Genomic DNA, 27,716 nt, shown 5'->3' with positions numbered 1-27,716 from the left:
GGTCCCCAAGTATTCCAGTCAAGAAGGATCAATCCTTCACAAGTCAGACATCTTCAATAACATTCCCATAGAAAATAAATACAGCATTCTTAAAATACACCTCTACCGTCTCCATACGTTAGGTTTGTCAGCTTAATCTGGTAACAAGTTCATTCAAACGTCTCGTCAAAAACAATACATGTGAAAACAGTGACCACCGTCACATCCCAAAGGATCCCTGGAGCTCCTTTCTCCTTAATGGCAAGTTTAAGTGGCAGAACCAATTCACAGAGCATCGTCCTTATAAAAATAACCCAAAAAAGAGGACCAAAATAAATAATTGAATCCATCTCAACAGAAGCAAGAAGATGGGGCGCGTGTCCTCTCTTTTGTAACAGAGCATGAGTGGCGAACCAAGCGCACAGCCTCAGTTATCTGTGCAACATCAAGCATTTTGTGGAGCCGGAAGCAACAATGCGTAATTTCCTACGAGAAAAAAAGAAGGCGGAGCCACTTAATTCACTATGTAGAGACCAAAATAACGAAAAGCATCCTTACAAGGGCACTTCCACTGTCCACAATGTCTAGGTGAACTTCAGGGCTACACAGTGATAGTGTCACTACAGCCCAAAGCTATGCTAGAGGGTTGATGCAGTAGTCTTTGGACCAAATTGAAACAAAGAGTCGTCACTTTGTCGCCTGTTCGAGTCATATGGTGAATCGATTTGGTCGAAGATCCAGATAACCGTTCCCCGTGAAGGTGGACGCAGATGGCGTTAGGAGGTTGGATTAAGCTTTGGTTTTTAGTGTCCCATGGCCCTGCCTGCTTTTGAAATCAATTTTCATTCATTTTGCAATCCGTTAACCATGCTTTAACCTCTTCATATGACAAAATATATTAAGTCTTTAAAAAGGCAAATTTGCTTATCTGCATCGTGTATACAAAGTGCACAGACACACTGTGTAATGTCCATTTTAACAAATCACAGAATGAGTGAGAGAAACTATACATGTGTGTATAACAACACCGAACAAAAAGTAATACAATTAAAGCAATATAAATAAATGTAACTTTGCAGGCCTGCCTGTCTAAAACACGAAAAACGTAAACTTAAAAAAAAAGCTATGACCCGTGAACAAATATATCGGAATGAATCCAGCGGTGCAAGGTCCAAATAAAATGTAAAAAAATTCTAACCGTTATGGCCTCAAATGAATTTTTTAAGCTTAAAGTTGTAGTGAAAAGTACAGAAATACATCTGAAATACACCCACATTGTTACTCTATAGCAAGGCTTCGTGTTTGCTTTATACAGTGGGTTTTTCTACAAGAAACTTTAAATAATAAAACCTTTGACTTGTTCAGAAACAAAACGTCAGCTACTATAAAGAGGCGAAACTGAATCAAACTAAATCACATTCTTTAGAAGCACGGAAACCCATTTGATTTTGCCCACCTCGGACATATCTGATGGTATTTGTGCCGATCCAAGAGAGGCAAAAAACATTTCCCCAGGCTTCTCTGCGTGGGACATGTGAAATGCAAAATAAATTAATTAAAAAAAAAATACTAGTTTGCCTTGACAAAGAACTAAAAGCAAAAAAACCTACAGAATATATATGTATATTAAAAAAAGAAAAAAAAAAGAGGTCTTTCGATGGTTGCTTCATTTACCACTGTTCAAAAACTATATCTGTAACTGAAAAAGGGTCTGTTTATCTACAACATATGACCCTTGAGGGGGAAAAAATGCTGAAGACCAAAGAAATCTGTGTTATTAGTAACTCCAGCCACAGGCGAAATCTCGTAACAAACTCATTGCAAGAGAAAAAACGTTTCTAAATATCGTTCAAGTTATCTCCTGACATTCAGCACCTTTCCATGACTGCGACTTGACGTCCTCTCTTTATGCCAATTTTCCCATCATTCCATGCCACTGGGCCCTGTTTTCTGATTGGCCAGTGCTGTGTGTTGTTCCACTCCAGGGGTGGAACAAAGGCGGGGCTTGTGCTCCCAATATCATTCATCCCATACCCATTTATCTTCCTTCTTGGGGAAAGGTTTTCATCCCCTGCCAAAATCTGTTTGGGTTTGTTTGCCTTTTTCTTTCCAGTGAGCAGCTGTTGGTTTCTCACATCAGTCGTTTTTGTTGTACGCTGCATTGTGTGTATAATCTCACATATTGTCCTATGTGATGTTTATGAGATTTTTGCAAAATCAGCAATGACACCCTGCAGAGATCATTTTATTTTAAAGCAATTCCATTGAGGCCGTAGCTCTTCGGGTAAAGAGGAAGAAAAACAGCACATTCTTTGAAAACTAGTCCTTTTCTGTGTTATGGATGAACCCACCGTAGGAACACAAGACGTCGTAAAAACTGACAAGGGATGGAGTTTTGGACTTGCAGCACTATTTAAACGCTGAGAATTCACCTAAAATGGGTTACAATGGAACAGATGTGTGTCAGTTTCTTACTAATTTAAGCATTACAAGTGGAAAAACACACAACATTGTTTGTGCACGTGAACTTGCCATAGCCACCACCCTGGATGGGCGTCTTGGGGGAAGCACAGGCATACAGGCTGAAGTCCTCTGTCTGGAATCCAGCGCGGTTTAGGGATGGTTCAGAAGCGCTGCGGTGGATCTTAGGCAAAGAGCGTGCCAATAACTCAATAGAGGCCAGGATCTGCCATAAAAAAGTGAAAGTGAAAAGTGAAAGTGATGTGACATTCAGCCAAGTATGTTGACCCATACTCAGAACTCGTGCTCTGCATTTAACCCATCCGAAGTGCACACACACAGAGCAGTGAACACACACACACACTTTGAACACACACCCGGAGCAGTGGGCAGCCTTTTATGCTGCGGCGCCCAGGGAGCAGTTGGGGGTTCAGTGCCTTGCTCAAGGGCACCTAAGTCGTGTATTGAAGATGGAGCGAGAACTGTACATGCACTCCCCCCACCCACAATTCCGTCCGGCCCCAAGACTAGAACTCACAACCCTTCGATTGGGAGTCTAACCCTCTAACCATTAGGCCACGACTTCCCTAATAAATAATACATATTAAATAATACATATTAAAATACAAATCATGAGAGCACGTGTGACCCATTAAATACAAAAATGAAAAAGAAATTGTAGTAAAAATAGTATTATTGCACTTTATTTAGTTGATTGGTAAAATAATACAAATATTATATAAAGTGTGATAATGCTATTATATTAAAAATATATATATATTATATATTACACTTTAAAAAAATACACGGCTTAGATTTACATTTTAATTTTTTTGTTCATATGAATTTTCAAATCTAAAATCAAAGGCTTTTATTTTGGCGGGTAGCTGGCAAGTAGGTATACAAACTGGCTGTGTGCACTGCTGAGTGAAGTGCGTCAGTGAATGAATAAAATGTTACGGTCTTGCTTATGAGCACCCTTGTATATTTTATATTTTAATTACATATAATATGCATTTTTTTATTTATCCAATGGACAGAGCGCAATAGAGTAAGCGAGAAGAGTCAACATACCTTGACATAAATCTGCAAGCCCTTGACAGATGGCAACCAAATTGAAGAAAGCAGAATAATGACAGGTGTTCACAATATTACCTGAGGGAAAAGAGGTCTCTCCTCTCGCTTTTTCTTCAGACAATCTGCCATAAGTCTCTTCATGGCCTTGGGGCAATTACTGCGCACTTTGCTCAGGTCAGGAGACAGGTAACCCCGGCCAACCATGAAGATAATCTGGATGAGAAGAGAGATGCACATTCATCTCTGCAATTTTCAGACACTAGCAGAAATTTCACAGGGTAAAGACTAGATTTACGTCATGTACATCCTCTTACTAGTTCTTTAACATTCAAAATTTAATTGAAGAAAAAGAAAAAAAAAAGAAGCATAAATATTATTCATGCTTATGTAATAAAAAATGATTATATATTTAAATAAATTAAAAATAAATAATTCCACCTAGTCATCATATGAACTGCTTTGAAGGGAAAGTGCTAAGAGGTTCACCTGGTCTCTGTTGTTGATGTTAGAGTAAGGCAGAGCCCCTGACATGAGCTCATAGAGCACAATGCCAAACGCGTAGACATCCGACTGGAAACTGTATGGGTTTTTATCCTGCAGTCTGATCACCTCTGGAGCCTGAAGCAGAACAGATGTCAGTACAGAACAAACACTTCTGACATAGTTAACACATGCCCCTCCACTCACCATCCACAAGATAGAGCCAGAAAGCTGCTCAAACTGATGCGAGCCACTCCAGCGGGATTTCACTGTAGCCAGACCGAAATCACCAATCTTTACTGTTAGGTCCTCATGAAGAAATATATCTAGGGAGGGGGTGTTAAGGCTAAGAGCATGTAGACGCACACATATATCTAACAATTGTGACCTGAAAAAATGGATTTTATATTTCTATAATAATACATATTTTTCAAAGGATACTGTTACTCTTCAGATCTCTATGGATGATGGACTTGGCATGGAGATAGCTGTGGATAAAATGATGTAAAGGGTTCAATACGTGCATCATAACCTGAGCAGTTGAGTATCAGCAAGTTTCAAAAATGAGATTGATCTAAAAACATTCGAGTGTCACTCACTCCATGCCCTGAGCCGTCTGCCGGGCAATGTCAATCAGCTTGATCATCTCAAACTTGGTCTCGATGATGTGCAGGTGGTGGTAGAGACTCGAGCCTTCACACCACTGTGTAACAATAGCCAGCTGGGGTTTGGTGGTGTAGCCCATGAAGAGCAGGATGTTCACATGGCGGGTTTTCCTGTGGGAGATAAAGAATTTCCAATATGCTTTGACAGAACAAGGTTTCGGTAGCACATCATTTAATAAAATGTGAGACTAACATTTAAATGACAATGTTTACAAATAATGAGTTAAATGAAGATTTTTTTTTTAAGTTTAAAAATTAATTCTGCTACTTAAACCAGGTATTTTATGAATGATCAATACCATTCAATAATACATTTTTCTTTATAAAAATGAATAATTATGTTACAATATTGCCTTTTTAAAGTTCCACCGCTCAATTCCCAAAAGAATGAGATGACACTAATGATAGAAAAGTCAATAGTCAGTGCTTAACTGACTATAGGAAGTGCTTAACTCTTATGTTAAGTCAATTTCAGAGAATCTCAGTCAAATAAATATTGAGATTTTATTTTGTTATTTTATTTTATATTTAAGTGTGTTCATTTAAATGTTTATATTTAATATAATGAATTAAATATAAGAATATTTTTTGCAACCATTACCAACAATAGGTATAGTTTAAACCCATTATGGTAATTTTCTTCTAATAAAAATGTAATAAAAAGTAAATACAAATTTATAACACAATGAGGTATAATTATTTTAGATCACATTACATTTAATTAAATTGTTTAATTTAGTTACATTTTTTGCAAGCCTGTTACCAACAATTGGGATAGCTTAAATTATTATTTTAAGGATTTTCTTTTAATAAAAATAGAAAAAAATAAACAATGAAGTCAAATTAAATATTATATTTATATATTTTATAGATTTATTTAATTTTACACTTAAATGTAATTATTTAATTTAATTGAATTAAATCTTTGCAACCCTGTTACCAATAGTTGAGATAATTTAAAACCCTTTTTTATTATTTCCTTCTAATAAAAATTACATAGAAAAAATATATATTTTGAGGGAAAACTATATAGGTTAACCACTACCTAAAACCTAATCTGGACAGAGACAATCCCGGTTTCAAAATGGGGAGTAATTTTGAGTTCTTACCTGAGGACCCCCACTTCATTCTTAAAGGCCTGCAGCTGCTGTGGAGTGGGAGCTGTGACATTCAACATCTTTACCGCCACATCACCTTAGGAAGAGGAAGACACACATTTAGCCTTTCCTGTACATTCCTTCATCATCTTTAGACCAAAACTGTTCTCAGAGGACCTACCATGCCACTTCCCCTTGTAGACTGTTCCAAAAGAGCCCGATCCTATCCGCTGTCCCAGGGTGATCTGACCTTCTGGGATCTCCCAATCATCGCTTGAGTCCCGTCGACCCAGGGTTTTCTAAATATTAGACAAAATAAATGTCAAAAACCATCTCGGATGACCTTTAAACTGGACTAGATGTGTCAAGTTAGGTCAAGAAATCTTCACCATTTTATTGCGGTCCTCAGAGGAAGACGATGGCTTCCGCTCTCTCGGTTGGCAGGGTGATTTGGACACCTTCACATTGGGCAGGGAACCAGGCAGGGAGGCAGGAGGTGTGGCCGACAGGCCTGTTGTGGTGCCTGGCATTACGAGAGGTCGAGAAACAACTAAAATTACTTTAACTGGAAATATGGGAGCCAAAGAAGAGAGGAACAGAGTAAGAGGGGAAGGAGACAGAAGGAAAGGAATAAAATCCTAGAGAGTCACATGGGGGAGAAAGAGAGGAAAGGATCACGTCACAGCCCATGCAGTGTGAAATAAGGGGCTGTAAGCGATTATGCCTCGTCTGAAGTATATCTCTTTCCTAATGGAAAACCAGAAAGTATCCCCAAAAATGTGTCACATAGATCTGTACACAAAAGTAATGCAATTAGGGATTAAAACAAACAATTCTGGCAGGTACCAGTGTTCTTATTGGTAACTAAAACTAATTTGTTAAAATAAAATAAAAAATCTTAAACTTAAATAAAAAAAGAGAAAATAAAAAGAATTTTAGTTATGTTGCCCTATTAATTAAAATATTAAAACTAAAATTACTCAATTACTTAAAAATTACTTAATTTTTTTAAAAAGCTAATTAGAAATATACATTTAATATAAGCATATATAATTACTAAAGCTTAAATGAAAACAAATACAGAAAACTATGAAAATAAAACCTAATTCAAAATATTAATAAATACTATGTAAAATAACACTGTCTGGTACAATAAGCCAATAATTGTTTTTCCGTAATGGTAAATAACGAATACTAAAATTCAATACTATTTTTTAAAAAAAAAATTATAAAAAACCTAAATTCTAAATGCTAAATAAAATTTTTTTAATTCGATCAAGTCAATTCAGGCATCACGACAGTTTACAGTATAAAAAAAATACATATTATTGTACTTTACTGGATATTCATTTTGAGACTTTTTTTTATTTTGTGATGACTGCGTTTTAGGATTACACTTAACTGTTATTATTTGTGTTTCTAAATAATAACCAAGTGTTGGATATGGCGCATATGATCTAAATAAAATATACAATATAAATTTAAGAATGACCAATGTATTATTATTTAAAAGGGGGCTGTACTTCTGAGTGACACATGACATTCTCTGCTTTACTAAATGAGTCAAGTGTGTTGAGTTGAGGAAAAGTGAGTGCAGCCCATCAAACATCAGTAAAAGCGTTTGTGCGAGAGAAGTGGCAGAGAAAGTGAGAATTTAAGGGAGGAGGAGTGAAATTGAAAACACAGAAGGTGGAAGACGAACACAGACAGACAGACGAGCAAAAGACAAGACAAGGTGTGGGACACAGCCACGCACGAAGGCCTATCTACCTCTGAACACTGGCTCAGGCTCAAAATCAAAGACAATGTCATTGGGGTGGGAGGACAGAAGGGGGCTTGAGGTCCGTGTTCGGTTCTTCCTCAAGCAGCGGGCTGGGTGTTGCGAGGGGGCTGCAGTGGGGAGAGAGACAGACACGGGATCACTGGCCCCTGAAGCTCAGGTGCACTTCCTGTCACCCACTACCAAAATCCTGTGTCTACTCTCAGAGGTTGTTTAGAGAAGATAAAGTGAATTACAGGTGACAGAGAGCCAGCTTTTCATTATTTTTCTATACAGTCCGTCCTGAAAGGGACAGTTCACCCTAAAATGAGAATTCTGTAATCAATTACTCGCCCTTTGTTTTAAGGAAAAGAACAGCTCGAACATTCTTCTAAACATCTTCTTTTACCTTCCACAGAAAAAAAAAAAAAGAGTCTGATGTCGTTCCAAACCTGTATGACTGAGTAAATGATGACCGAATGAACACTTTTGGGTGAACTGTCTCTTTAAACTTAGTTCTGGGACATGTTTTGAAGCAGGAAGGACAGGGGCTGGTTTTGAGAACACAGATTAGGAATTAGTAGTTTACAGCAGGCCACTAGTGATAATGAAAAGGGCTGAAGCAATTCGCAGACAGGGGAGAGAAAAGTCCTGTTTGTCAACTTTTACTAGTGAAATTTACTAGAGTGAAATGGATCAGCTATCATAAACTTCTAAGACCAATGACACAGAGATGGCACAGAGACATGGGATGACGTAAAGCCATTTGAATTCAGTGTGTCTTAGTGCATGTTTTCTGTTTCGGACAACACTTACCTCCATCTGACCTCGGTAAGCCTTGATCACGGATCAAATCCTGTACAGAAATAACTCCGATTAGCAGGGACTTGGGGAGACCAGGGCAATTGTAACATTTTGCAGTCCCTCCAGGATTTTGTGATTCTGCAATCGCTGAATTTATCGATTTACTAAAGCTACATTGGACAAAAGAACTGAGAGCAGAACGAATCTGCGCTACTCGTTTTGGCTATGCAGCGCCAGAGCTTCAGTGAAGAAAGCAGTCAAATTTGCAGCAGAATCAATAACATCTCTGAAATGCTGCAAATTTTGAGAAAAAGCCGCAGCAAAATCAGTCAATTTAGGCTGTAAAAAAATCTGGAAAAAAAAGTTCACTCAAAATCCTGAAGGGACTGATTTTGTTTTTGATATACCCTACATTTTTTGGGGGGGGGCTATAAAACTTCTATTTTAATAGGCTTAAAATAAAAAAAAAGGTTTTATGGTTGAGGGCACTTAATGTAAACACATTTAATAATAAATAATATTGATTTAAATAAAATAAAAGAACACTTCATCAATTTTAATATCTATTATTATTACTGGATGCAAATTTTTCAGATTCAGGAAGTGCAAAGGAAAGACATTTTTAAGTAGGACCTACAACATTAAAATGGATTAAATACTTTTTTGACTAAAATATATTGGTTAGCTGTGCGACAGTCCAGTTCTCACATCAATGTTGACCGGCTCGATGGTGTTGATATGGACGTTAGGGGCTGAGGAAGAGCGGTCCCTCTGGCCAAACTGGTTGCGGTGGTCATCCTCTCCAGGTCTAAAGGACTGTGGGATAGGGATGGATTTGGACGGGGACACAGAAGGATGGCACAGAGACCTGGAGAAAATAGAGACAGAAGACTACAATGTAATTCTGCACAATACACGATGAAAAGCTACCTACACACTACATTTTTTATACTTAATGTGACCCTTAATGTGACAGTTTCTCAATTAAAAAGATACATAGCAGATACATTATACATACACAAGAAGTTTGGGGTCTGCAAGCGTTTTTTTGTTTTCTTACCCAGTGGACTCGGATGGAGGGATGGATGGACACATCTCTGACATGGGTGTCGTGCCCTCTGATGACACCTCCTCCTGGGTCATGGGGTGGTGCACCAGAAATTTTGATGCCAACAATAAACTTAAAAAAAAAAAAAAAAGATAACCTCAGTACAAATAATAATGCAGACCCAAAGCACATTGGACTATTTCCAACTGGACAAACTATAGACAACATATGTAAACTATTTCAAATATGGTGAATACTTATATGTAAGAAATAAGCATTATTTTATTATTTTATTTTACATACGCATGTTTTATTTTATTGTGCATTATGCATAGAGCAAATTTCACCCTTTTATGCAGAAGTGGAAAATCTCCCATGAACACTCACTCCAGCTGATCGTAGTTGACACACATGAGCGGGACCTCTGTGCTGCAGCGCTGGTGGAACTTGTAGCCACAGGTCTGGCAGCGGAAGCCTTGAAACAGCAGCTTCCGGCAAAAGTCACAGAAGGCCAGCGTGAAGAAGGTCTTTCGCACCTGTCCAGTCACCAAATAACACTTTCAGTCATTACAAAGAATCTGAATGCTTCCAAAAAACTATATATTTTATGTTCAAGGTGGATGAGAATCTGTTATTTCAGATCGAATTTAAGCCAGTTTGTGGACAGCTTCATCATACTCACAAAATTATGGGTCGTCAGTGGCACATTCTCTAAAACCTCAACGTGAAGCTCCTCCCCTGTCAACCAGGAAATGTCTGTGTCCCAGCCAATAGGCTTCTTCTCCCTAATGTGGGCGGGACAGTCATTAAAAATGAAGTACTGCTCACAGTGTGACATAGCTTTGGCTTGTTTTTGCAGTAATGATGGTAATGTGTGCATTCAGAATACAGTTCTTACCCATCTTGAACCCTGTAAACTGCACAGCATTCTGGGATCAGGCCTCGCATCATCAGAGCCTTCTTTAAGGAGTCTCTCACTGTCATCCCACAACGAGCTGGAACCTGAAACACACACGTAAACCACTTACTCGAGTCACTTTCATCTCTTACAGTGAGACTGTGGTTGTGTCGGGGTGTGTTTGATTTCTTGGCTCCGAGTCATTCTGTTGCTTCTCTTTGCTAAACCAACAGAGACAAGCTGAGCACATCATCAAAATAAAGGGGGTCACCTACATTTGCTAATTTCCCATGGAGTCCCGCCACTCTACTATCTGGTTGGAGTGGAAGTTCCTTCCAGAAGCCCTTCCTTTCTAAACCCCGGCTATAACCTTACTGTGAAACAAGGCCGAAATATCCTACCATCTTGTCATTACTGACATACACCACCTTTTATTTTTTTTCATCAGAGCCCTTACCTTATGCTTTGCCATCAGGTCAGTATCATATTAGTAGTATGCAGCATTTACATTATAGTATTTAGTCATCTTTTATTTTGGATTTTCAGTTTTCAAGTGAATTTTGTTACATGCTTGTCATTTTATTAGTTTAAGATTTCTAACTAAATTTTTTAAGTAGAATTAATTTTTGCATATATTTTGCTAGTATTATTTACACACTATTATTGTAATTAGTAATATTTTTTTAATTAGCTTTTATTTTTATATTTTCAGTTTTCATTTTAATTTGAGTTCCGTCATGCTTTTCTCATGATTATTAGTTTTTTTTAAGAGTACTATAGCTTTTGCTCATGTTCATATTATATTAGTATTATATAAATACTATAATAGTATTTACTAATATTTAGATTTAGCTTTTATTTTTTTATTTCTAATTTTCCTTTTAATTTTAGTTTTGCCATATGCTTTTTTTCATTATTTTAAGTTTTTTAAGTTCTTTATTGTTTTCATTTATTTTACATTATATTAGTATTATTACAATTGTATTTAGAAATATTTTGAATTGGGTTTTTATATAGCTTTTTAAATATATATTTTTATATTATATCTGCTTTAGTTTTAGTTAACAAAAACAACACTTCATTAGACATAATTTTAGTCAAAAACTACTACATTTTTTACCTGTACATCACATAAAGCTAGCGTATAACTTCAGAGATCTTGTTATATAGTTGCATGGACTGTTTTGCTTCCTACTTTTTAGTTTTCTATAGCAGAGAGAAGCCTGGAAATTCTGCAGAATAACTCCTTTTTTATTCTGTTAAGTTCTTGCAAGGACTGTAACACATTATCTATTGTAATGTAAATAATTACTTACATCACACAAATTATTAGAATTATTTCATATTATATTATTCACCCTAAATTATCTACATATTAAAGTGAAACAGTACCAAACAACAAGCAACAACAACAACCTACCACTGTCCTCTGCTTGTTGGGCAGGAAAACCCTTACGATGGGTTTTTGGGGCGAGCGGGGATTTCCTCGTGTCACATCTGTGGGGGTCTGCAGGACAGCCAAGGTGTTTGGGGCAGCAGGTGCGTTCTGGATGCCCGGGCCCTTCACATCCAGCAGGGGGGGTGTGGGCGAGGAGCAGAACTCTGTTCCGTTCCCAATGGCCTCCAAAAGCTGCTGTTCCCGCTGCTGTAATGCATCCAGCTTACTAGTGTACTCTTCATAGGCCTGTGGCATGGAGGAAATAAATCATGAATACTTAATGAACATGTTTCACATAAATTCTCATGTTATGAACCTGTTAAGGGTGAAGATCTATTAGTTCTTTTGAATTTATTCAGTCATTTCAAAACATTAGAGAAATTATTTGCTAGAATCTTTAGATAGGCAGCTGCCTAGTTGTAAAGTGATCAATGTTTTATGTAGGCAAAAACTATGAGGTACATATACTATGCCCCCATAGAATTTGACTAAAAACGCATTTTTAACTTTTAGACTAACTTGCAGTGTTTTTTGATAGTGTCTATGATGCCTTAATACCACCTACATAGGTGGCTTACTAGATATTGGAGCAAAGCCCAAAAGTTAATTGTAACTACAGATGGCGTAAAAAAGTCTGGTTACTTTATTCATGACATTCTTTATTTAAGGCCAACTCACCTCCAGGTATATAGATGGGGGGTTGTGTTCTCCTCCAAACTTATCTAAAAGGGCTTCTAGGTGCTCTTGGGTTAACTTAATCATCTGTTTGATGTTCCATATCTGCAAAGAAAATTAGAGTTAGCAAACCAATTTTCCCAGCTTCTTTTCCTAGCTGATTCCTAGACTGATCCGAGATCTCTGAACTTCACTATATATGAGTAAGGACCTCATGTCCCGGCTAAATCTAATAACAAAAAAAAAAAAGAAGAAAAAAAAAAGAATTTGCTTGTATTCACTAAGCTGTAAAATCTGACACTGATGGCTGTCTCTAGCCCTGCCCACTGAAACTGTGATATAGTGATTAAATCTGAGGTGTGAAGTAAACAGACTGTGAGTATTAGCAAAGAAACCACTGCAAAATGCTTCAACTTAAACTGAAGTGTTTTTTTTTTTTTTTTTTGTCCAGTATCAAACTTAAATTGCTGAGACAATTTTAATCCATGCATAGTAGTATTTTCCTGAAAACTGCCAACATTCTGGCACTTTCAAAATCTGACACAGCATTATTGTCTCAACCAATGGTGTGTGTGTTTGGGGGCGGGACTGTACTTTTGTCTGGCCACTGGAAAGAGGAGATCTTCAGGAAACCTTTTTTTTTTTTTTTTTTTGGCAATTGACCCTTCTTAGTTACTGTTGCCATGTCCGACAAAGCCATGGCTCTATCACACCACACATCATGTTCTCACACAGTGAAAATACATCACAGAGCAAAGAGGAAACAACACACTGACAGACAAGACAAAGCAGATTACTTCTGGTCTTAGCTTCAAAATGTTGTCATTTTTTAAGAAATTGAAACAATAAGTACCGTTTTGTGGCTCTTTAATGTGTCTTTAATAGCTATAGCACGAAATAAACATGAATGAACATCAGAAGGTATCTTGTTTCAAAGGCGAAAAGACATCAGTACACTATTTTTTAAGTCCACAGATGTTAATCTTCGTTAAATCTTCTGTCAATCAAACTTGCTGCGAAGGGTCAATAATGTTTTGTATCTAAAGCCATAAAAATTATCACATTTAACAATACATTTTAATAAATGTCCTTTAAATGTACAGAAATCGAATATTCACAACCCTAATATTATTATTTTTAAACATTTGAGGCTATTAATCAGGAGATGATTGATCTAAAAATGTTAGAAGATTGTTGTTGAAGATTTTAACTTTAGGTCATGACTGTTGGCTACTGCAATTTGGAAAAAAAAGTACAAGCACATCCAATATTATAAACTTTTCTCTCTTAATGTAAAGTACTACAAAATTACAGTATTTGCTCGAGGAAACATGCAAGCAATGCACTTGTTCCAAATAGCCAATAAACATTTTTCAATTTTGCCAAGCAATCCAAGCCAAGCATCATAAAATACTCCAGGTTCACTGGAAAATGTTCCAGCCAGGTAAACACAATCTTACAGTGCTACAAAGTTTTACAAGTAAACTTTATTGCGATCAAACAATTTTCAAGCAGACTGTCAAGAAACTTGGAATGCCTCTACGCTCCCTTGAAATTTAGTTCGGATTCAAAATTCTGCATTCTGAGAGTCAAGCTGCCACTTGATTCCTCATCAACGGTGCAGATAAACTGGCTCTAACAGACAAAAATTAGTGCAAAAAAAGGCTAAAAGGCAAGGGACTTTCTCAGTAGACTTGCCAGTATAAACTCCTGACAGACAAAGATGCTGACAGTTTCTTAAACAGAAATTTGTTACAAGCCTTTCTTTTAAAGCAAACCCCATGTGGTAATAGACTGCGTGTTTTCAAAATGATGCAACAGAACCGAGACTCAAAAATAGCTCAATACATGTGAAATAAATGCAGCCATCTAAAACTTCTCTACGAAGAGGCCCAACAATGCATTTCTGCCATCGTTTACTCATCTTCATACCATTTCAAACCTTATGACTTACAAATTTGGAAGAATATATATTTTCACCCTTTAAAAAAAATTACAGAAAAAAAAAGGAACTGGAATTTTACACTTGAAAAAATATGCAAACACCAAAAATTTGTGAAGCTTGTGAAGTCATACAATGAACAATGAACATACAAAGAACAAACTGAAAACATATGAATGATTTGTTAATGAATTAGACTGAAATAATTCCCAAGTTCAATTCGATCCTCTTATCAACCCACTGGAATATAAAACTTCTAATATGATGCGTTTGCATCTCTTCTCAACCATAAAAGCTCCAGTGTAATTGTATCAAAACAAAAGATCATTACATTCTTCCAAATGTATCTTTATATAAGTCACACAGTTGCAGAACTACACAATGAGAAGTTTATGTTCCTTCAACATTCATGTCAGTAACGCAGCACTGTGAAGACTCACTTATGCAGAAATATTCAAGATTCTGGGTCAATGTAAAAGTTTAGGATTAGCATTGCAAACCCCATCAATAAAACTACTATCCAAGTTCATGGACTGTACAGTACAATCGTATGAAATTATGCTCCATTCATTAACAATACTGCATTTTAAATTAAAGTATGATTAAAAAATGTAATAAACTAAATATAGATGCTCTTTTAAAAGAAGCAAGACAAGTCCTGTGTATAACTGAAAAGTATAACCCTGTTTCAGCAGCCAGCAGTAAAATTAATCTAATTACCACCAAGCACTCCTACAATGATAACTTACAGCTGCTCTTTAATCCAACTAGTCTGCCAGCAAAGTAGGTACCAGTAAGCAAGTTCCTGAATAACCAGGTTTGTGATCTGTTCCATTGACCATGTAAACTTTCTTTACTTTCCAAATGAAATCTAACGAATGGATGCTCTACAGGAAAATCCATGTTAAGTCGGCAGGAGAGTTTAGAAAAATGATATATGGTTTCTAGATAGCTTGAGTGCTTGTGTGTAGAGCATCAACTAACCAGCTAGTAATAGGAGTTTATGGAACATTGTAGATGCTCCACCTGGTCAACCGGGCTCTAAAATACAGCTAAAGTCACTAACTTAAACTGAACGCTCATGCAGGGTGCAGAATGTCCTCACGAAATACCCCAGTGTGTACATGGAACAGCAAAGGCCCCCACAGCAGCAGAGGTGATTCGTGCAGACGGTCAGCTGTCAGCTTAGAAGGAAGATGCACAATGCTATAAACTCGCACGGGATCAAAAATAAATGTAGAACGTTAGCAGGGCCAAACGCACGAGCACAATGACATCACTGCAGATTTTAAATGTAAATATATATCCATTCGAACGCAGACTCGCAGCTCGCGCCAGCTGGTGACACAAAGGAGATAACACAATGCACGCGAGCCGTTAAATATTCCCCGTTGCATCTGTAGTTTCGCATTAATAAATTGCATCGCAAGGTGAAATATGTAGCATGCATGCTTTGCAGCGGGGTCGGGGGGAAAAATAAAGCCAATGAAACACGAACAGGCCTTCTGATAAACATTGGCTAAGAGAACTGCAATGAGAGAATTATAAATGGCGTCATTCGGAAATGCACCTTGCGAAAATGCATAAGCGCACGATATGAGATTTGCTATAGTATATAACGTTAAATATATATAAATGTATGTTTGTGCATCATCTCGCCCCCTGCAATGCATTGCATCCCCACAAGATCCGGATTACAAGCCGGTGTTTCCTGAACATCTCCATCCAGCCCAGTTCCGCTCAACACCCGAGCTCTCCTTCAACCCTGACTCCCCCATTGTACCTCCTCGGGGATGTCCTGTTGACATTCGGGGATCGCCGCTCCTCCGGGACAAGCGGGTTCGAGCCCCGCGCCCAGCTCGTCCAGCCCCGTGTCCCGCTCCGGATCGCGGTTCATGGTGTCTCCGTTGAAGACGGGCGGTGGGGACTCGGCGCTGCTCAACGCCGCCATTTTAAACCACGAGAAACTGAGTGGAAAATAATAGAGGAAAGAGACAGGAGGGGGAGACAGATTCACCAAACCCGTAGAGGGGTAAACGGGGATACTGGACGCCGACCAGTGCGCTAATAATAATAAAAAAGTGTACATTATATAAACGAATAAGTCAAAAGTTGTTTCAGCCACTTGGGTCATGCAACTTAAATGATCCCTTCTTATATTAATAGCCTATCAGGTTGACCATATAAAGGTAACTGTTTTATCTAATAACTCCCAAAAGCTTGATTTTAACATAAAAGCTCTGCATATAAACTCAAGATTCAAGATTTCAAGATTTTTATTCGTCACATACAAAATTATATATAGCATATATAACCAGCAGTGAAATGTGAGTACTTGAACGTATAAATATATCATATAATATATATATATATATATATATATATATATATATATATATATATATATATATATATATATATATATATATATATAAAGCATCACAACAGTTTCCAAGTCTACTGTATCATATCAATGATTAATATATATATATATATATATATATATATATATATATATATATATATATATATATATATATATATAAAAGGTCCAAGAAAGTAATTTGATTAGTAATATGTACAAAGAGAGATGCAGTCACAATGACTTCAAAAATGTACTACAAAACTAGAATAAAGTTTCACTTTCAGTATTTCTAGAATAAATCCAGTACAATTCTTCAATAACTTGACACTCTTACAGACGACTGATGCTCAAAAATGCATCCCATTAAATAAGTTAGACAATTCTGCAAAATAGACCATGGGACAGGAACCCAGTCTGGTGCACAGGAAATGGATGACCCTGTTACACCTATCATTGGAACAGATTTAAAATGCCTTTTTATCATATAAGAGAAAAGAAATGACAGGATATGGGCAGGTTTACTGCATAGCATGTCTTCTACAATCAAAATTGTTGCTACACAAATGCATAATTTCTAACATGACGTATCCTGACTGACTTATTTCCATTATGGGTCCATTACAATATATGGTTATTGATTTGTTTCCAAAAATATAACAATATGAATTATTATTTCTTGAATGTAGCTCAGGCTTTGGCCTATAGGGTTTATGTGCTCTTTCAGTGTATTCTAAGGGAAACAAATCTGGTGTGGTGTTGGTGAGGTATTCTGAGGATGTCCCAACATTGTAAACTGGCAAAACTCTTCAGAAAACCATAGTGAGAACCCTGCCAAACCATGTCAAGGTATTGCTAAAAGAAGATGCAAAATGAACATTTAATTTCCTGGTCTACTTCTTCTTTGCGGCTCTCTTCCCTTCTCCCTTCTTGGGTTTTCCTTTACCCCGCAGTTTCCTCAAGCGCCTCATTTCCTCCTCGAAATCCTGGTGCTCATCCCTAAAACAATACCAAAGAGCTGTTAACTGCAAAAACAGAAGAATCTGAAGATCAGATGTTCATAGCTGCACTATTAGAAGCAGAGCTTACCTGAAAAGCCCCATGAATCTGAGCTTCTGAGTCATTGAATAGTAGATCTTGTGTGGGGGATACCAGTCATACACTTCTTTTCTCTGGGCCAGCGGGGGTTCTTTAAACAACTCTACCACTTTCATAGATTTGGAGTCTGTGTGACGGGCCACATCTCCAAATATCCGGGCGCTCAGACGGGCCACGCGCAGGGCATAGCCAGACACACCAGCCATCTTCACAGAGACATACAGTAAAATGATAATGTCTTCATGGAAATCATATAAATACACATTTATAAAATATAATACTATTTTAATATCTTTAAAACACAGTTGTGTAATTATTAAAGAGTCCAGAGTCCAAAATCCAGAGAGAAGCAGTCAATGTTCAAAAACATATGTTTTATTATAAAGGCATGTGGACAGACATGAAGTACTGACAAAATATATTTTGAAACTAATTTGTATATTCGTTTATGGTTAGCTGACAGTTCAACTTTAATATGCTCAAACACACACCAGATAACGTGATGCGTAACGTTACGCGCTTCCTCTATCAGTCTCTCAGGTCCTTAAAATAACAGTAAAATATGGTTTAAAAGGTCAAACACTGTGCGTTTTTCACACTTAAAATTTCCGCAGGTTACATTTGATGAAAATCAAAGAAGAGAGCAGAGCCTTCTGTTATACTATGATTGACTTATGCTACAGATTTATTTATTTAGTTGTAAACACTACTGCTTAAAGGACCTGGCCATTATCATTATAAAATAAAAACGATTTCTTGTAGACAGTCAGTTATTTGTGACTTAAGTTTTACAGCGTTAAATATTACATTTAGTAAATTTTAAATACCTTTTTAGCTAGAATTGCTTAGCCTCATCACTGTAGAAAAAGGAGAAAAGGTCTTGTACGTCACAGGAAAGTCGTACGCCTGTGTAATCATTCCGTATGCGAATATTTGCCAAGATAAGAGTTCTGTCGAAGTCTGTGTGTGCCGTAATTATTTAATCATCAGAAAAACTTTTTGGATAACTTTATAGAATAATTTACATCTATTTATTTAAATTAAACATTCGTGTTAACAGTTTCGTTATTACATTTCTTATTTAAACCGAAAACCCAAGTATTGAGCATGTGATTATAGAACAATTAATTAAAAAATACTCCTTTGAGCCCTGTATTCCTTCTTTTAATTATTATTTTCACATAAAACGTTTTAAAACCCCTATTAGGGCTGCGTGACGAACTCTAGATTTGTTCTGATATGTTTGTGCACTAGATGGCGATATATGCATTAAAGAAATTAATGCACACATGGCTTATGATATAAATATATAAATACATTGATGGACAACTCTCTGGATTAGCATGACAATCACGTTTTGTTTAGTTTTTTTCTTCTAGAGGATGTATCTATTAACACAATTCTGAGGACAAAAAAGGAACAAGATAACACATCCTAGAAAAGCACAAAACAAATTGCCTTGTGAATATAGGCTGCATTTTTAGATTACATTGTTCATTTTCACTGTTAGCTGGAAATAAGTCCCAAACACACTTTGCTTCCCTTTAAAATGTAATTACAATTTAGCTGTCAAGGTGTCATTCATACTGTCAGTCCAACAAATTTCAATAAAGAAAAGAGATCTCGGAATGTGTAATAAGAGTCAATCCAATGCATTCAAGTCAATATTATGCGGTTTCAGTCAAATTATGACACATTTAATATTTCAGTATGTCAGTAGTGGCCTATGCCTAAAACATTAAATACATTTTTTCCAGTTTTCCTCAATTCTGTTCAATTATGAAACAAATAGGCCTACCTGACATTTTTTTTACTCGGATACTGAATTTTAAATACAAAACATCTAAAATATTGTTTCATTTATAAATATTTGTCAGCTTGTAGTGCAAATAATGCTATATTCTCTATATTGTTTCTTGCATTTTTCTTATTTAGTAAGAAAACAGTCTGGTAAAAAACAATTACATACATACATTTAAGAAATGGGCTGCTGATTGTTACCGTTTCATTACGAACTGAATCTTTAATAATGTGTAGCCTCATACATATCAATCTCGTACACATGCATACACCTACACAAAAATATGTGAAGTACATGAGGATCCCTACATTATCGGAAGGCTGTGTGGGCAACCCAATAAAACAGAAAAGGCTCATAGAGGCCTCACTCACACAGATGCCATGGCTCTCATTCATTATTCAGCAATATACGTGACTGCTGTTGGTTCTGGACAGTGCACAGTGGTTTCAAATAACAAACCTTTATGAGTAAGAAGGGTTTTGGGGGTCTGGTTTTGGGAATTTTATATCTCTGATAATGCAGAATGGCAAAATAAAGGATTCTGAAAGCTTTGATTATTTATTCATGAAAGACACCGGTTTCCTTCAGTATGTGTAAATCTAAGAGAGAATGCCAGCAAGGCAACTCCAGTTACAGTTCGACACGGGACCGAGAACAGTAGTGCGACTCCTTTAAGAAGCCGCTTTAATAAACAATGAGCATCTCATATTGACAGCATGACATCATCACCGCTGTTTTTCCCAGACGGAGGCAACATGCACGGAGGATGCTGGGACCATATTGACCGAGGAGGAGGATGCACCATCCGCCAAATGTTCTGATAACGATACACTCATTTAAACGTGAAGCGTCTGAGATTCGGCGTCGTTGAACGGTTTGATATTTCCAGCGTTGACCATTTATAAAAGTGTGTCGCTGTGTGTTAAATAGGATTATTTGGCAGTGCATATCCAGTATTGCCAAACCTACAGTGACTGAAAACACGGAATGGGCTGGATACTGCGGTCAAGCCAGCCGCACTTCAGAAAAACACCGTCAAGCCAGCCGCGAGTTAAATTTATATGCGCGTGTATTACTATAATTACGGCAATAGCAGGAACAACAGAGAGGGAACGCGCTTTCAGAGCGCTTTTCATCTATACGTTCAGATTTGATCTATGACGACCTTTTTCGCCCATCTGCTCTAATATTCGTGTAACTTATTGTTTTCCTTGACTGCTCTGTATTACTATAATTTTCAGCCTTTCAAAAAATTACAATTATTAGTAGAAAACGAGATATGGGACATTCATTGATTTAGAAGACACTTTTTTATGATGAGAAAGAAGCAATTAAAGGTCAGTTCTTAAAGAAGACATCCCATTCTATATCCATACCTCACATAAAACCATTTTACTGGAGACTTTTAGAGATATAGGATAATATTACACTTTACAAGTCTTTAAAGATCCCATTTCTAACAAGTAGAAAAAAAACAATGGTCAGTTCTTATAAGGGACTTCGCATACTATATGCAAACTTAATATCAAACCATTGTACAACAGCATTTTTGAGATATGGGACATTATTACACTTTAAAGGGTTATAAAGATCATATTTCTAATAAATAGAAAAAAACAATGGTCAGTTCTTATCAGGGACGTCCCATACTATATACACAAAAAATCATTTTGCTAAAGCATTTTTGAGATATGGGTCCATATGGCGATTAAGAGGGCTATAAAGACCCCTATAGCGGAGTACAAAACTTTTTATCCACAGGAAGAAGGAGGCGGAAACCGGCCATCAATCAAATAAGGCTTTTAATAACAAAATAAACACAAAACACTGCGACAGCCCTTCACGGACGACTGTCGCTTACAAACAAAAACCAAGTACAAACTAAAATCATGGCCTGGCCTGGCCCTCTCTCGTTGTTCACTGTCGTCGCCCCCTCTTTTGTATCCTTCCATCTCCACCGCGGGACGCGAGACCGGTGAGTGGAGCAGGCGTCGCTCATTTCCAGTCACTCCACTGGCCTCATTCCGTTCTCATGGCTCGCGGCCCCCGCCACACTCATCACAACCCTATTTCTAATAAGTAGAAAAAAAACAAAGGTCAGTTCATATAAGGGACATCCCAAACTATATGCAAACCTCATATCAAGCCATTTTACTGCAGCATTTTTGAGATATGCGTCCATATCGCGATTTAGAGGGCTATGAAGTCAACATTTCTAATAAGTAGAAAAAAACAAAGGTCAGTTCTTATCAGGGACATCACATACTATTTGCACCCTTCATATGAAACCATTTTACTGCAGCATTTTTGAGATATGGGACAATACAATGATTTAGAGGGCGATAAAGACACCATTTCTAATAAGTAGAAAAAAACAATAGTCAGTTCTTATCAGGGACATCCCATACTATATGCACACTTCATATGAAACCATTTTACTGCAGCATTTTTAATATATGGGACAATACAATGATTTAAAGGGCTATAAAGACACCATTTCTAATAAGTAGAAAAAAACAATAGTCTGTTCCTATAAGGGATTTCCCATACTATATGCACACCTCATATCAAAACCTTTTACTGCAGCATTTTTGACATATGGGTCCAAATGGTGATTTCGATGGCTATAAAGACACCATTTATAATAAGTAGAAAAAAACAATGGTCAGTTCTTATAAAGCACATGCCATACTATATGCACACCTCATATCAAAGCATTTTACTGCAGCATGTTTGAGATATGGGTCCATATGGCAATTTAGAGTGCTATAAAGACCCCATTTCTAATAAGTAGAAAAAAATAATAGTCAGTTCTCATCAGTGACGTCCCATACTATGAGCACATCTCATATCAAACCATTTTACTGCAGCTTTTTCCAGAAATGGGAAATTATTACACTTTAACGGGCTGTGAAGATCCCATTTCTAATAAGTAGAAAAAAACAATGGTCAGATCTTATAAAGGACATTCCATACTATATGCACAAATCATATCAAACCATTTTACTGCAGCATTTTTTGAGATATGGGTCCATGTGGCAATTTAGAGGGCTATAAAGACAACATTTCTAATAAGTAGAAAAAAACAATAGTCAGTTCTTATCAGGGACGTCCCATACTATATGCACCCTTCATATGAAACCATTTTACTGCAGCATTTTTAAGATACGAGACATTTTTACACTTTAAAGGGCTGTAAAGATCCCATTTCTAATAAGTAGAAAAAAACAAAAGTCAGTTCTTATCAGGGACATCCCATACTATATGCACACCTCATATCAAACCATTTTACTGCAGAATTTTCGAGATATGGGACATTATTATATTTTAAAGGGCTATAAAGATCCCATTTCTAATAAGTAGATAAAAACAATGGTATGTTCCTATAAGTGATGTCCCAAACTATATGCACACCTCATATCAAACCCTTTTACTGCAGCATTTTTGAGATATGGGTCCAAATGGTGATTTAGAGTGCTAACAAAGACCCCATTTCTAATAAGTAGAAAAAAACAATGGTCAGTTCTTATAAAGGACATCCCATACTATATCCACACCTCATATCAAACCCTTTTACTGCAGCATTTACGAGATATGGGACATTATTAGAATTTAAAGGGCTATAAAGATCCCATTTCTAATAAGTAGAAAAAAACAAATATCAGTTCTTATCAGGGACATCCCATACTATATGCACACCTGATATCAAACCATTTTACTGCACCATTTTCAAGATATGGGACATTAGTACACTTTAAAGGGCTATAAAGATCCCATTTGTAATAAGTAGAAAAATAGAATAGTCAGTTCTTATCAGGGACGTCCCATAGTATATGCACACATCATATCAAACCATTTTACTGCAGCATTTTCGAGATATGGGACATTATTACACTTTAAATGGCTGTAAAGATCCCATTTCTAATAAGTAGAAGAAAACAATGGTCTGCTCCTATAAGGGACGTCCCATACTATTTGCACACCTCATATCAAACCATTTTACTGCAGCATTTTTAAGATTCGAGACATTATTACATTTTAAAGGGCTGTAAAGATCCCATTTCCAATAAGTAGAAAAAAAACAATGGTCATTTCTTATAAAGGACATGCCATACTATATGCACACCTCATATCAAACCATTTTACTGCAGCATTTTCGAGATATGGGACATTATTACACTTTAAATGGCTGTAAAGATCCCATTTCTAATAAGTAGAAAAAAACAACAGTCCAGTTCTTATCTGGGATGTCCCATACTATATGCACACCTCATTTCAAAACCATTTTACTGCAGCATTTTTCAGATATGGGACAATACAATGATTTAGAGGGCTATAAAGACACCATTTCTAATAAGTAGAAAAAAGCAACAGTCAGTTCTTATCAGGGATGTCCCATACTATAGGCACACCTCATATCAAACCATTTTACTGCAGCATTTTCAAGATATGGGACATTATTACACTTTAAAGGGCTATAAAGATCCCATTTCTAATAAGTAGAAAAAAAACAAAAGTCAGTTCTTATCAGGGACATCCCATACTATATGCACACCTCATATCAAAACCTTTTACTGCAGCATTTTTGACATATGGGTCCAAATGGTGATTTCGATGGCTATAAAGACACCATTTATAATAAGTAGAAAAAAACAATGGTCAGTTCTTATAAAGCACATGCCATACTATATGCACACCTCATATCAAAGCATTTTACTGCAGCATGTTTGAGATATGGGTCCATATGGCAATTTAGAGTGCTATAAAGACCCCATTTCTAATAAGTAGAAAAAAAATAATAGTCAGTTCTCATCAGTGACGTCCCATACTATGAGCACATCTCATATCAAACCATTTTACTGCAGCTTTTTCCAGAAATGGGAAATTATTACACTTTAACGGGCTGTGAAGATCCCATTTCTAATAAGTAGAAAAAAACAATGGTCAGATCTTATAAAGGACATTCCATACTATATGCACAAATCATATCAAACCATTTTACTGCAGCATTTTTGAGATATGGGTCCATGTGGCAATTTAGAGGGCTATAAAGACAACATTTCTAATAAGTAGAAAAAAACAATAGTCAGTTCTTATCAGGGACGTCCCATACTATATGCACCCTTCATATGAAACCATTTTACTGCAGCATTTTTAAGATACGAGACATTTTTACACTTTAAAGGGCTGTAAAGATCCCATTTCTAATAAGTAGAAAAAAACAAAAGTCAGTTCTTATCAGGGACATCCATACTATATGCACACCTCATATCAAACCATTTTACTGCAGAATTTTCGAGATATGGGACATTATTATATTTTAAAGGGCTATAAAGATCCCATTTTCTAATAAGTAGATAAAAACAATGGTATGTTCCTATAAGTGATGTCCCAAACTATATGCACACCTCATATCAAACCCTTTTACTGCAGCATTTTTGAGATATGGGTCCAAATGGTGATTTAGAGTGCTACAAAAGACCCCATTTCTAATAAGTAGAAAAAAACAATGGTCAGTTCTTATAAAGGACATCCCATACTATATCCACACCTCATATCAAACCCTTTTACTGCAGCATTTACGAGATATGGGACATTATTAGAATTTAAAGGGCTATAAAGATCCCATTTCTAATAAGTAGAAAAAAACAAATATCAGTTCTTATCAGGGACATCCCATACTATATGCACACCTGATATCAAACCATTTTACTGCACCATTTTCAAGATATGGGACATTAGTACACTTTAAAGGGCTATAAAGATCCCATTTGTAATAAGTAGAAAAATAGAATAGTCAGTTCTTATCAGGGACGTCCCATAGTATATGCACACATCATATCAAACCATTTTACTGCAGCATTTTCGAGATATGGGACATTATTACACTTTAAATGGCTGTAAAGATCCCATTTCTAATAAGTAGAAGAAAACAATGGTCTGTTCCTATAAGGGACGTCCCCATACTATTTGCACACCTCATATCAAACCATTTTACTGCAGCATTTTTAAGATTCGAGACATTATTACATTTTAAAGGGCTGTAAAGATCCCATTTCTAATAAGTAGAAAAAAAACAATGGTCATTTCTTATAAAGGACATGCCATACTATATGCACACCTCATATCAAACCATTTTACTGCAGCATTTTCGAGATATGGGACATTATTACACTTTAAATGGCTGTAAAGATCCCATTTCTAATAAGTAGAAAAAAACAACAGTCAGTTCTTATCTGGGATGTCCCATACTATATGCACACCTCATTTCAAACCATTTTACTGCAGCATTTTTCAGATATGGGACAATACAATGATTTAGAGGGCTATAAAGACACCATTTCTAATAAGTAGAAAAAAGCAACAGTCAGTTCTTATCAGGGATGTCCCATACTATAGGCACACCTCATATCAAACCATTTTACTGCAGCATTTTCAAGATATGGGACATTATTACACTTTAAAGGGCTATAAAGATCCCATTTCTAATAAGTAGAAAAAAAACAAAAGTCCAGTTCTTATCAGGGACATCCCATACTATATGCCACACCTCATATCAAACCATTTTTACTGCAGCATTTTCCAAGATATGGGACATTATTACACTTTAAGGGCTATAAAGATCCCATTTCTAATAAGTAGAAAAAAACAAAAGTCAGTTCTTATCAGGGACATCCCATACTATATGCACACCTCATATCAAACCATTTTACTGCAGATTTTTGAGATATGGGTCCAATGTGATTGGAGGGCTATAAAGACATCATTTCTAATAAGTAGAAAAAAAACAATGGTCAGTTTCTTATAAAGGACATCCCATAACTATATGCACACCTCATATCAACCCTTTTACTGCAGCATTTTTGAGATATGGGACATTATTACACTTTAAAAGGGCTATAAAGACCCCATTTCTAATAAGTAGAAAAAAAACAATGGTCCAGTTCTTATAACAGGATATGCCCAATCCTGTATGCATACCCTCATATCAAACAATTTTACTGCAGCATTTTTGAGATATGGGTCCAAATGGTGATTTTGGAGGGCTATAAAGACATAATTTCTATAAGTAGAAAAAAACAATGGTCAGTTCTTATAAAGGACATGCCATACTATATGCACACCTCATATCAAACCATTTTACTGCAGCATTTTCGAGATATGGGACATTATTACACTTTAAATGGCTGTAAAGATCCATTTCTAATAAGTAGAAAAAAACAACAGTCAGTTCTTATCTGGGATGTCCCATACTATATGCACACCTCATATCAAACCATTTTACTGCAGCATTTTCAAGATACGGGACATTATTACACTTTTAAATGGATGTAAAGATCCCCATTTCTAATAAGTAGAAAAAAACAATGGTCAGTTCTTATCAGGGATGTCCCATACTATATGCACACCTCATATCAAACCATTTTACTGCAGCATTTTCAAGATATGGGACATTATTACACTTTAAAGGGCTATAAAGATCCCATTTCTAATAAGTAGAAAAAAACAAAAGTCAGTTCTTATCAGGACATCCCATACTATATTGCACACCTCATATGAAACCATTTTTACTGCAGCATTTCGAGATATGGGACATTATTACACTTTAAATGCTGTAAAGATCCCATTTCTAATAAGTAGAAAAAAACAATGGTCTGTTCCTATAAGGGACGTCCCATACTTATTGCACACCTCATATCAAACCATTTTACTGCAGCATTTTTGAGATATGGTCCAAATTGGTGATTTGAGGGCTATAAAGACCCATTTCTAATAAGTAGAAAAAAACAATGGTCAGTTCTTATAAGGACATCCCATACTATATGCACACCTCATATCAAACCCTTTTACTGCAGCATTTTTGAGATATGGGACATTATTACACTTTAAAGGGCTATAAGATCCCATTTCTAATAAGTTAGAAAACAATAGTCAGTTCTTATCAGGACATCCATACTATATATGCACACCTCATATCAAACCATTTTACTGCAGCATTTTTGAGATATGGGTCCATATGGTAATTTAGAAGACCACATTTCTAATAAGTAGAAAAACAAATGGTCAGTTCCTTTAAGGGATGTCCCATACTATATGCACACCTCATATCAAACCATTTTACAGCAGCATTTT

At 36.4% G+C, this 27,716-nt stretch overlaps 2 protein-coding genes across 3 annotated transcripts; both read right to left on the bottom strand.

The window, feature by feature from the left end:
* Positions 1 to 1,242: 1,242 nt before the first annotated feature.
* LOC113060924 (serine/threonine-protein kinase B-raf-like) lies at positions 1,243 to 16,330 on the bottom strand. 2 transcript variants are annotated; one of them, XM_026230194.1, is made up of 20 exons: positions 16,106 to 16,328; positions 12,384 to 12,485; positions 11,688 to 11,951; positions 10,268 to 10,371; positions 10,052 to 10,154; positions 9,757 to 9,905; positions 9,382 to 9,501; positions 9,030 to 9,189; positions 8,334 to 8,373; positions 7,529 to 7,648; positions 6,148 to 6,281; positions 5,940 to 6,057; positions 5,771 to 5,855; positions 4,596 to 4,772; positions 4,438 to 4,484; positions 4,204 to 4,322; positions 4,003 to 4,134; positions 3,595 to 3,729; positions 2,512 to 2,665; positions 1,243 to 2,411 (listed from the first exon to the last, which is right to left on the bottom strand). In XM_026230194.1, the coding sequence occupies exons 1-20, from the start codon at positions 16,271 to 16,273 to the stop codon at positions 2,389 to 2,391; spliced, it is 2,454 nt and encodes an 817-aa protein (XP_026085979.1). In that variant the 5' UTR covers positions 16,274 to 16,328; the 3' UTR covers positions 1,243 to 2,388. The 2 variants fall into 2 exon arrangements, with proteins under 2 accessions (XP_026085979.1, XP_026085986.1); XM_026230201.1 differs by lacking the exon at positions 7,529 to 7,648 and having other exon boundaries at positions 16,106 to 16,330.
* A 544-nt stretch (positions 16,331 to 16,874) lies between these two features.
* LOC113060913 (28S ribosomal protein S33, mitochondrial) lies at positions 16,875 to 18,723 on the bottom strand. Its single transcript, XM_026230184.1, has 3 exons — positions 18,610 to 18,723; positions 17,774 to 17,988; positions 16,875 to 17,683 (listed from the first exon to the last, which is right to left on the bottom strand). The coding sequence occupies exons 2-3, from the start codon at positions 17,986 to 17,988 to the stop codon at positions 17,578 to 17,580; spliced, it is 321 nt and encodes a 106-aa protein (XP_026085969.1). The 5' UTR covers positions 18,610 to 18,723; the 3' UTR covers positions 16,875 to 17,577.
* Positions 18,724 to 27,716: the final 8,993 nt, after the last annotated feature.

This window comes from Carassius auratus, chromosome 4 (genome assembly GCF_003368295.1).
Source record: "Carassius auratus strain Wakin chromosome 4, ASM336829v1, whole genome shotgun sequence".
NCBI lineage: Eukaryota > Metazoa > Chordata > Actinopteri > Cypriniformes > Cyprinidae > Carassius > Carassius auratus.
This window is presented reverse-complemented; position numbering and strand designations above follow the sequence as displayed.

Coding starts and splice junctions, on each gene's coding strand:
- LOC113060924 (XM_026230194.1), bottom strand. CDS start 16,273: ATGGCGGCGTTGAGCAGCGCCGAGTCCCCACCGCCCGTCTTCAACGGA. Junction 12,486..16,105: donor AACAGGACATCCCCGAGGAG/GTACAATGGGGG, acceptor TTTTCTTTGCAG/ATATGGAACATCAAACAGAT. Junction 6,282..7,528: donor GCCTGAGCCAGTGTTCAGAG/GTAGATAGGCCT, acceptor TCGTAATGCCAG/GCACCACAACAGGCCTGTCG.
- LOC113060913 (XM_026230184.1), bottom strand. CDS start 17,988: ATGGCTGGTGTGTCTGGCTATGCCCTGCGCGTGGCCCGTCTGAGCGCC. Junction 17,684..17,773: donor AGATTCATGGGGCTTTTCAG/GTAAGCTCTGCT, acceptor GTATTGTTTTAG/GGATGAGCACCAGGATTTCG.